Source organism: Rhinopithecus bieti, unplaced genomic scaffold, assembly GCF_001698545.2.
Source record: "Rhinopithecus bieti isolate Rb0 unplaced genomic scaffold, ASM169854v2 scaffold_53514, whole genome shotgun sequence".
Lineage (NCBI taxonomy): Eukaryota > Metazoa > Chordata > Mammalia > Primates > Cercopithecidae > Rhinopithecus > Rhinopithecus bieti.
Genome location: NW_016820813.1, coordinates 306,414 through 317,636, shown reverse-complemented (window position 1 = coordinate 317,636; position 11,223 = coordinate 306,414). Strand labels below are relative to the sequence as shown.

Below are 11,223 nucleotides of genomic sequence, written 5' to 3'. Positions count from 1 at the left end.
AAAAAAAAAAAAAAAAAAAAAAAAAACCTTGGAAGATAAAGATGTGACCTTATTTATACATCTCAATCATCTCAGTGTTATATTAATTATATTATTGTATCTACTTGAAATAAGTAGATGCAACACTTATTTTCACTTTGTGGAGTATTTCCTTCTTATATAATGAGCTTACCAGGGCCACTGTCAGAAGTGTTTTTTCCAGTGAGACTGTGACTCTTATCAGTGTTACCGTAGTGTTATGCAGTACTGTAGGAACTTTCAAGTGTTCTGATTAGGATCTTACTCTGTTCAGAAAAAAAAATTAGCTTATACGTTGTAATTGTATGAACTTTGCAGTTGTTTAACAGAGAATATAAAAATGTTGAGTTTTGCCACACTGTAAAAGTAAAAAAACAGGGATAGACCATCCTAGAAGAAAGGGAAATTTTTTTTTTTTTTTTTGGAGGCCAAGTGTCACGTCTATTGCCCAAATTGGACTGGACTGCAGTGGCTTGATCTTGGCTCATTGCAACCTTCACCTCCCAGTGCTCAAGCGATTCTCGTGCCTCAGCCTCCCAAGTAGCTGGGACCACAGGCACATGCCACTGCACTCAGCTAATTTTTTGTAAAGCTGGGATTTCACCATGTTGCCCAGGCTGGTCTCAAACTCCTGAGCGTAAATGAGCCACCCACCTCAGCCTCCTAAAGTGCTGGGATTACAGGCATGAGCTGCCGCACCCAGACATGATATTATTTAATATTTCTTGGGCCAGGCACAGTGGCTTACACCTATTATCCCAGTGCTTTGGGAGGCCAAGGTGGGCGGATCACTTGAGGTCAGGAGTTTGAGACCAGCCTTACCAACACGGTGAAACCCTGTCTCAACTAAAAAAAAAAAAAAGCAAAATTAGCTGGGCATGATGGCACATGCCTGTAATTCCAGCTTCTTGGGAAGCTGAGGCAGGAGAATTGCTTGAATCCAGGAGGCGGAGGTTGCAGTGAGCCAGGGTCACACCATTGCGCTCCAGCCTGGGCAACAAGAGCGAAACTCTTGTCTTGAAATATATATATATATATTTTGTTACTTAATGTTAATGTGATTAAACAGAATATAGTTCACCTTACGTATTTCTTTATGTTTTAGATGCAGAAAGAAAAAGTTTATACACTCTCTTTCTGGAATCTGTACAGTCCCGTCTTCGACATGGAGAAGATTCCGCTCCACAGGTTCTTACTGAACAACAGGCAACCAAGGAGAATCTAATGAAGATGCAGTCCATTGCTGAAAGGCATCTTGAACTGGATGATGTTCATGATCCACTGCTTGCCATTAACTTTGCAAGGTGATCCACACCCACAAGGTTATCAGGAATTGAAATGGCGTCATTTGTGCGATGTTTGCTAACTGTTTATTTCTGGCAGGTAGGGCTTTCCAGGCCTGAAAACAAAAACGCTTGTAGGCTCTCCTTTCTTTCTGTTTGTTTGTTTTTGTTTTCGTTTGAGACAGAGCCTCACTCTGTCACCCAGGCTGGAGTGTAGTGGCGTGATCTTGGCTTACTGCAACCTTCGCCTCCCAGGTTGAGCAATTCTCGTACCTCAGCCTCCGAAGTACCTGGGACTATAGGCGTGTGCCACCACGCCCAGCCAATTTTTGTATTTTTAGTAGAGACAGGGTTTCGCCATGTTGGCCAGGCTCATCTCAAACTGCTGACCTCAGGTGATCCGCCCACCTCGGCCTCCCAAATTGTGAGCCACTGCGCCCTGCCTATCCTTTATAACAAGCAGAATGCAAGATGTTGTGCCTGCCTATTTCAGGTGTATAGTTTGGATTCCATGTTGTTTGTGGAAGTCTGCAGACATGACCCTGCCACCATGTGGTACCAATTTTGTCTGTGTCCTCGGGCCCCTGGAAGTGTCATCATTTACCCAGAATATGCTGAAACTCTGGGCCATGAGTGGGCCCTCGACACCCATTGAGTCAGGGTCCCCATTGGCGTATAGTATGTCCTGGGCTTACGCTGCTTTTCTGCACTTAGTCCATTAGAGTAAGTCATTAATACCCACATAGTTCCGGGTTGTCTGAAGGCCAGCATTTGCTGTGTCCAGCCCTCATCACTAGGAAGACCAGCTGTAGTACCTGAGCCTAAGGCAGTGGCAACTTCAAGAGACTGGTTCACTCAAAGGATATTTTGGGAGAAAGATTTTCTCTTTTGTAGTAGTTGGTAACTTCAAGACTAAAGGTAAAATGGGACTTTAGGGTTTTAAGAGAATTCTGTTGACAGCAGCTCATAAAAGAAGACACATTTTATCTTGAAGGATGTATTTGGAGCAGAGTGACTTTCACGAGAAGTTTGCTGGTGGTGATGTATGTGTGGATAGATCATCGGAATCTGTGACATGCCAGACTTTTGAGTTAACGCTGAGATCCTGCCTCTATCCTCATATTGACAAGCAGTATCTAGATTGCTGTGGAAATCTCATGCAAACTCTAAAAAAAGATTACAGGTAAAAGAGTAATTTAATTTTGGAAGTAGTAAATAGTTGATTGTACTTGAACAGTTGAGATTATTTTAAAATCTATTTCAATTCAGTTTTTATTAGAGTAGGAAATGGATATGCAGTAAACAATTTTTTAAGAGAAATCAATTGACCATCAATATTTTCTTAACTATGTTGTGAAACTTAATTCTGTATTTCTGAGAATCTTTCCCAAAACAAATACAGAAAAGTTTTACAAAATTACAAAGTTTGTTATCAGAATGAAAAAGACTAAATTACTTAGTGATAGATGACTAGTTCTTGAAACTATGGCGTATCCATCAATATGGTGTATACATACCCACATATGAACTTTGTAAAGTTCATAAAAATCACAGCAATTTAAAAGCAGGATATGTAATATGGTAGGAACTAGGTTTTCTTAACGCGTAGAAAAGACAGGAAAGAAACATTCCAAAAATTAAATATTAATGATGGAAATCCACCATAAATGATGGGATTTGGATTTTTTTTGTTAACATTTTTGTGACTGCCCAATTTTCTATCATTTAGTTATAGAAGATAACCTTTGTGATGATGAAAACCTATGCTGTTTTTATTATTGGAACAAGTGTAATAGGTGTTAATATTTCTAATTTTAGTAAATGTAGAATGTAAACTTGTTTCACTAAAAACAGGGTACAAAACCTGGTGTTGATCTGAAATCCTGCCTTACGAACACCAGAGATCTTTGCGTCACTCGTTTTCTCTCCATGCAGGTTGGTAGAATACTTGCAAGCCATGAGAAATTTTTTCTTAATGGAAGGAGGAGATACCATGTATGACTTCTACACATCCATTTTTGATAAAATAAGAGAAAAGGAAACGTGGCAGAATGTGTCTTTTCTTAATGTCCAACTCCAAGAAGCAGTAGGACAGCGTTATCCTGAAGATAGTTCACGGTAAAATATGGAAGCCACCTTTATTTAAATTAGTATAACATGAACTGTGTGCCAATAAGTCTTCTATGAATTACACAGATTATTTTATCCTCAGACTATTCCTATGAGTTTTACTAATATTATTTTACTTATTAGAAAATGGAGGCCAGCCACGGTGGCTCATACCTGTAATCCCAGCACTTTGGGAGGCAGAGGCGGTGGATCACCTGAGGTCAAGAGTTCAAGACCAGCCTAGCCAACATGGTGAAACTCCATCTCTACTAAAAATACAAAAAGCATGGTGGCAGGCACCTGGAATCCTGGCTACTTGGGAGGCTGAAGCAGGAGAATCGCTTGAACCTGGGAGGCAGAGGTTGCAGTGAGCCAAGATCACGCCACTGCACTCCGGCCTGGGCGACAAGAACGAGACTCCATTTTAAAAAAAAGAAAATTGAGGCAGAGGCTAGCTAAGTGAGTCTCCCACTAAACAAGAAAAGACGTTGAGATGCCACCATATGGCCAGGTGCAGTGGCTCATGCCAGTAATCCTAGCACTTTGGGAGGCCGAATTGGGAGGATTGCTTGAGCTCAGGAGTTTGCAACCAGTCTGGGCAACATAGTGGGACCTCGTCCCTCCAAAAAAAGGACAAAGTTGCCACCATACAGCCTGTCAGGGTCTGATGGCCTCCTTCACATGGCTGGAGCCAGTGCTTCCTCTCTCTGAGCTCCCACATGTGAGGTTTATCAGTCCTGCCTCCTAGAGAATGCCCCTGACATCACAGAACTGGCTCAGACCTCCCCCGTGGCCTCTGTCTCTCTCAGCCTCACTCCCTTCCACCAAAACAGACTTGACCCTCACCAGAGTGACCTCAGACCACCAGCAGTGACTTCCACCACTCATGCGTGTGCTCCCCGTGGGTGGCTCCTAGCAAATGGACTAAGCTTTGTCTCGGAAGGGAGAAAGCTATTTCCTGTCTGGCTCCGTTTTCCCAGCCTCATGTCCTGCACACATACACACCACGTTCTCTCTCCTATCTCACTTTGCATTTCACGGATTTCAGGATATTTCTGGTGTCTGCATGTACTGTCCTCCCACCTCCCTGTGACATACTCTCCAATTCTTGGGCCCGGCAGAGGTCTGCTCACTCCTATATCTTCATGTGCTACACTGGGCTGGGAGTCCCTGGAGGGAAGAGAGATTGGCTTTCTATTGCCTGCTCAGTGCAGCAGCTAACTTAGTATTGATATTTGGTAGATGCCTGCTAAGCACTGAGTGAATGCATACATACCAGGCCATTAAGAGCTAAAAATTCTTTTTTTTTTGAGATGGAGTCTCGCTTTGTCGCCCAGGCTGGAGTGCAGTGGTGCGATCTCGGCTCACTGCAAGCTTCGCCTCCAGGGTTCAGGCCATTCTCCTGCCTCAGCCTCTTGAGTAGCTGGGACTACTGGCTCCCGCCACCATGCCTGGCTAATTTTTTGTATTTTTACTAGAGATGGAGTTTCACTGTGTTAGCTAGGATGGTCTCGATCCAACCTCGTGATCTGCCTGCCTCGGCCTCACAAAGTGCTGGGATTACAGGTGTGAGCCACCGTGCCTGGCCAAAAGCTAAAAATTCTGACTAGTGCCTGTGTCATGATCAGCCAGTTCATAATCACACTGCCCTTTGACAATCTCTGGGTTGGAAGTTCACTCCCCACTTTAAACCTTCATATGCATCCAGGCATCCCCTCTTAGTGCCTCTGTGACTGTGGAAGAGGGCATCATTTCTCAGGAACCACTGATGGGACTATTTTGAGGATTAAATGAGCATACTGAGATTTCAATCCTCTTCTATTTTTCTTTTCTTTTTACTATTTATTCGCAGAGAGAGTCACGTCTGTCTCCAGGACCTCGGGTCGTCGTGGCCGGAAATCCTCAGCCTCGAGCCCGCCTCTCGCGTTCCCGCCATTCTCAAAAGATAGCCTCAGCCAATCCGAGCGAGCTGGGACTACAGGCGTCCGCCAATAAAAACCATCAGAACAGGAAAACAACCTAGATATTTTATAGTATGTTATTTCTTAGTAGAGAACGGAGAGATATATCACCGGGTGTTCGCAACAGGATGGTCTACGATCCTCCTGACCTCTGATCAACAACGCCCCGCTCTCCGCCAAACCCAAAAACACCACAACAACCAAAAACCCAACACAAACAACAACCACAACTGAAAGCACACATCCTACCCAAAACGACCTGAGAACAAAACCACAAACACAACAGACTACCCCCATCAAGTAGCTGGGATCGACAGGCATAGAGCCTTCCGCAGCAACCCCCTCACGGCCCCCAATTTTTTCTAATTACAATTGAATTATATAAAGTCTACATTACTACCACTAAACTCATCTAGAGTAGACCCCGCCCTATCCGCATCTATGTTATTTCCAAAATCTAAAAATCAACAAAAAATTAAATGAGGCTCTGGATATCATGTTAGAAAAGAATACAATATATAGTTGATACATTTGTTGGAATGTTTGCATTTCTTTTATGAAATGCAGTATCTTTTGGGGAATATTATGTAAATGCTAATTATTTTAAAAGAGGATTTTTGTGTGACATAGTGCTTTCACAAACTAAAACTGAAATTTCTTTCTTTAGTCTGTCTATATCTTTTGAAAATGTTGACACAGCTAAGAAGAAACTGCCTGTTCATATCTTAGACGGTCTGACCCTCAGCTACAAGGTATATGCTTATATTCTTTGTATGAACAGTGTTTTCTACTGAAATTAAAACATGCAAGTAATTGGTTATTTCTGTTCTAATTGTGTTTTTGTTTAATAGGTCCCATGGCCCGTGGACATTGTTATAAGTTTGGAATGTCAAAAAATTTATAATCAAGTGTTTCTTCTCTTACTGCAAATAAAGTGGGCAAAATATAGTCTGGATGTTTTACTTTTTGGTGGTAAGATTTGTTTTCAGCAGATAAATTGTAATTTAATTTAATTTTAGCCCTTAATAAAAGAGGTTGGTGGGGAAGGGAAGCATATGGAGATCTGGAAAAAAGAAAAAAAAGAGGTTGGTGGTTGTCAATCATTTTTTATGTGTATAGAAATGCCAGAATGGTGCGTATTCTAGCAGGGGGTTTACGGATGTCAAATACCTGAAAGAAAGATCAGGAAGTTGTATGTACAGTTGATCTGAAATACAACAACTTGATTAGGAAAAGTGATACAGGGAACTTTTCCCACTGCACCTTCCAGAGGCACTGAGGTTCGGTTCCTGCCACCCCTGCCAGTGCTTTCTGTGGTGCCAGGGCCGCATCCCTCCGAGTTTCTGCCAAAAACAGGCATCATGGTGCAGTGGGGCTTGAGTTGATGCTCTTTCTGTCCACTTTGCTCTTCCAATCTTTTATAGAACTGGTTAGTACTGCGGAAAAACCACATCTTCAAGAAGGCCTTGTACATGAACAAGACACAGTTGCTCAGTTCGGACCACAAAAAGAACCAGTAAGACAGCAGATTCATCGCATGTTCCTCTTAAGAGTGAAGCTCATGCATTTCGTGAACAGCTTGCACAACTACATCATGACCAGGGTTTGTGCCTCTCCCATCTGCTTCAGTTCTATCGCCTTATCTATACAGTTGTTCATGGAGAATTACTCATAATGTGTTTATAAATACAAAATGCCTACAGACTGTGAAAACGGGACATGTAGCAAATTTGATCATAAAATAACATGGCAGTGGGAGGAATGTTTTTGTAATTATACCGGAATATGTGTATCCAGAGGCCGCTGTCCCTCCTGTCCAGCAGCCCCTGGGGACAGGCACAGCCACAGCTCCTCTTCTGGAACTGAGCCCCCGCGCCCGGCCTTGTTTCCAATTACTACCATTGTTGTGTCTCTTCTACCACTAAACTCCTTAGGTAAAAGCTATCCCCTCTCTGTTATTTCTAAATCCAAATTTGAGCTCTGGAATATATGTTAGAAATGCCACGTAGTCCTTTAGTGTTCAATAGTGATGACAGCTGTCCCTAGAAAATGGCTCCAATGTTTAATAACAGCCAAAATCCACTGTGGTGTTTGGGAGGAAGATGCAGCCAGGTTATAGACTTTTTTCTTAAAAACAAGAGGTAACTCACTACAAAGTAAATGAAACTGTTTTTCTGGTACATCTAATAGCCAGTTCTAGAGGAAGTTTGAAAGAAGGGTTCAGAAATTGGAACAAGAGCGGTGTTATTAGAGGACAGTATGCATTTGGGGTTTGAATTGTTGTTTAGACCTATTTATACCTGGTCTGTGAGTTCTGAAAAGAACAGCGTTATTGAGGACAGTGTGCATTCGGCATTTGAATTGCTGTTTAGACCTGTTTATACCTGGTCTATGAGTTCTGAAACCCACCTTGCTTTGGTGAAGTGAGCCGCTGAAGCCTGTGTTTTGGACAGGAAGGCTATGGCAGAGGGGCTCCATGTTTCCCCTGACTGCATTACTGACCTTCACAAGGTTGGCCTTCATTAAGCCCCTAAATGATAAGAGTTTAAGTTTTTTCTTAGTTTGTTTTTTATTTGAAGTATGCTTATACTCATTTTAGAGAAAGATCAGTGTATGAGAAAAGGAACTTAAGAAATAAATTCACTGTAATTATTTGTGTAAAAGTAACACATTTACTTGATTTTTTTTTTTTTAATCAATGTGTCTTATATACAGTTTAATGTACTTGCCCCTTCCTGCCAGGGAATCTGTTAGTCCAGACTTTGGCGTTCACTCATTCACTGTGCCAGTGGGTGTCCTACAGGACTAACCCCCACCATCCTGTGGATCAGAACGCCAGAGTATCTAGGCAGCCTTTGAAGATGGTACTTTACGAAACTTTCTAGATTGTGATTATTGAAGGAAGAATTTGAGAGGAGTAGAAGAGCTTAGTAAAGAAGATTTGTGTGCAGCACACAAGTCCTCAAGGCTGCTGATTAAGCTTTTTATCTTTCTCTTCCAAGATTCTCCACAGTACAGGGCTGGAGTTTCAACATCAAGTCGAGGAAGCCAAGGATTTAGATCAGTTGATTAAAATTCACTATAGGTATCTGTCAACCATCCATGACCGGTGTCTGCTGAGAGAAAAGGTACATGAGATGTCTCTTGTAGATGTGGCCCCTGCTGGGCGAGTGGCGCTGTCTGCCTGCTTTGGAATTTTATGGTGATTAAGTAATGCTTCTGTCCTGTAGAATATTCTTTAAGGAAGAACCAGATCAAATGAGGTTACAAACAAATGCCCCAGGCCAGCCACAGTGGCTCATGCCTATAATCCCAGCATTTTGGGAAACTGAGGCAGGCAGATCTTATGAGGCCAAGAGTTCAAGACCAGCCTGGGCAACGTAGGAAGACTCTGTCTTTACAAAAAATTAAAAAGATTAGCAGACATGGTGGTGTACACCTGGAGGCCCAGCTACTTGCGAGGCTGAGGTGGGAGCATCGTTTGAGGCCAGTAGTTCGAAGCTGCAGTGAACTGTGATCACACCACTGCACTCTGCACTCCAGCTTGGGTAACAGAGCAAGACCTTGTCTCAAAAAGAAACAAGGAGGAGTGCCCTATTCATAGAAATTGTATCTAAGAGCAACATGAGAACTGTGTTTAATAGTCAGCACTCACTCTGCGTTACTCTTGGATTCAGTTGGAAAATCATGTCTGCAGTTAACAGTATGTCCACTTCACATGAATAGACGGAATTCCGTCATGTTAAAACCATTGGAATTCTTTATCCTAGTTTCATTGGTGAATTTAAATGGCCATCCCAGGAAAAGGTCTTAACAGTTTGTTCTGTTGGTTTGGCTCTACTGCTAATACCGCCTGTATATTCCATTCAGTGAATGCATGTGCCTGTTCCCAAGTGGGCATGGTTCAGAGCCTAGTACCCTTCCATATACATAGAAGGCAGTCACGGTGGTGAGGAGCTTTTTCTGTGATTCATTTAAAATAGGTGAAAGTGCTGGTATCAGTGTCCAAACCTAGTTACACAGTTTGTGTTCTGCGACTTTCGTCTCCAGGTCAGCTTTGTGAAAGAAGCTATCATGAAGGTGTTGAACTTGGCCCTCATGTTTGCAGACGGTTGGCAGGCAGGCCTGGGCGCTTGGCGGTAAGTATGTGACTTCTGAAGCATCTGCGCTCTAACCATTTCAGCTTCAGCTTCCCTTTTTTTAGAGACAACGTCTTCCCAGCCTCTCAGGAGGCTGAGAGAGGAGGATTGCTTGACCCCAGGAGTTCAAGACCAGCCTGGGCAACATAGCAAGACCCAGAGTTTAAAAAAAAAAAAAAGTACAAGTCTTTTGTGAGAAGTAAAACATTTTTAAAAATCTGAGGTCTTCTAACTGAACAGGCAAACATTTTTAGATTACACTCATGTTATATTGTGTAGGTTTTGTTAATGTTTATCGTGGACACCTTCAAACAGAAGTGGCAAGGACAGTTGTGAACACCGTGCTGGCACCTGCTTCGGCTGTGCCAGTGAGGACAGCTCTGTCATGTCTGTGCCCACCTCCCCCGTCACACTTGCTGAATTATTTTAAACCGAATTCTGGACGTCATGCTAGACTGTTCTCCAAAGTTGTATTTTGGATGAGCTCTGAAAGATACTGTATTTTGAGTGTTCGTTATTCGCACACATCACATAGGCAAGTGCACTGAATCAAGGGACAGTGGACGCAGGAGCAGTTCCCTCCAGCACTGCCATCCTCTACTGTGAACCCCAGTGTACAGCTCAGTATTTTGTTACCTGTCCTGTTTGTGAAGTCAGTGCCACAGTAGTTCTGCTATTACTACCATGAAGGAAAAGCACATGTTTGGTTGACTGGGTTGTCACAATAATAGCCTGTACTTCCTCCATGTCAGTAAGGAGGTAAGAGTTCATTTGAGTGCTAATATAATTGAAAATCTCCTCTTGGCTGTACTCTGAATCTAGAAACTAAGATAGTAGATGAAGCCATCCTTGCGGGGATGGAAATAGAAGTCTTACTTGCTTTATATTGCTGACTCAAATGGTGGTGTGGCTGTGTTTTGAAAGGAATCTTTATCTTTAGAGTATACATTTATACTTATGAAATATTCATGACTGCAGTGCCCTGATGTCTCCGGTTTATTTCCAAATACTGTGGTGGAGCTGGGCGGTGTAAGCTTGGCACCTGGGTGGCACCTGCCATGGCTGGGCAGTGGGCCATGGAAGCCCCTTACGAAGTTCTCTCTTACATGTGTTCGATATTTCTCTTAAAAAAAAAGAAAGGCTGGGCGCAGTGGCGGCTTACGCCTGTAATCGCAGCACTGTGGGAGGCCAAGATAAGCAGATCTCCTGAGGTCAGGAGTTCAAGACCAGCCTGACCAACATGGAAAAACTCCGTCTCTCCTAAAAATACAAAATTAGCCAGGCGTGGTGGTGCATGCCTGTAATCCCAGCTACTCGGGAGGCTGAGGCAAGAGAATCGCTTAAACCAAGGAAGGCGGAGGTTGTGGTGTGGTGAGCCGAGATCACTACATTGCACTCCAGCCTGGGAAACAAGAGCGAAACTCTGTCTCAAAAAAAAAAAAGCAGCTGGGCCGGACTCCGTGACTCACAACTGTAATCCCAGCACTTTGGGAGGCCAAGGAGGGCAGATCAACTGAGGTCAGGAGTTCGAGACCAGACTGACCAACATGGCGAAACCCCGTCTCTACTAAAAATACAAAAATTAGCCAGACGTGATAGTGGGCATCTGTAATTCCAGCTACTCAGGAGGCTAAGGCAGGAGAATTGCTTGAACCCAGGAGGTGGATCGTGCCACTGCACTTCAACATGGGCGACAGAGCAAGACTCCATCTC

At 43.1% G+C, this 11,223-nt stretch overlaps 1 protein-coding gene across 5 annotated transcripts in view; it reads left to right on the top strand.

Annotated features, from left to right (window-relative positions):
* TUBGCP5 (tubulin gamma complex component 5) overlaps positions 1-11,223 on the top strand; it is a 42,359-nt gene that overhangs the window by 28,748 nt on the left and 2,388 nt on the right. For 4 of the 5 annotated variants that reach the window (XM_017859965.1, XM_017859963.1, XM_017859962.1 and 1 more), the window contains exons 13-20: positions 1,124-1,322; positions 2,296-2,484; positions 3,237-3,419; positions 6,039-6,123; positions 6,223-6,343; positions 6,796-6,974; positions 8,374-8,499; positions 9,422-9,510. In XM_017859965.1, the coding sequence (XP_017715454.1) occupies positions 1,124-1,322; positions 2,296-2,484; positions 3,237-3,419; positions 6,039-6,123; positions 6,223-6,343; positions 6,796-6,974; positions 8,374-8,499; positions 9,422-9,510 (1,171 nt within the window). The remainder of the gene's footprint in view (positions 1-1,123; positions 1,323-2,295; positions 2,485-3,236; positions 3,420-6,038; positions 6,124-6,222; positions 6,344-6,795; positions 6,975-8,373; positions 8,500-9,421; positions 9,511-11,223) is intronic. The other variant, XM_017859966.1, reaches the window with a different exon arrangement.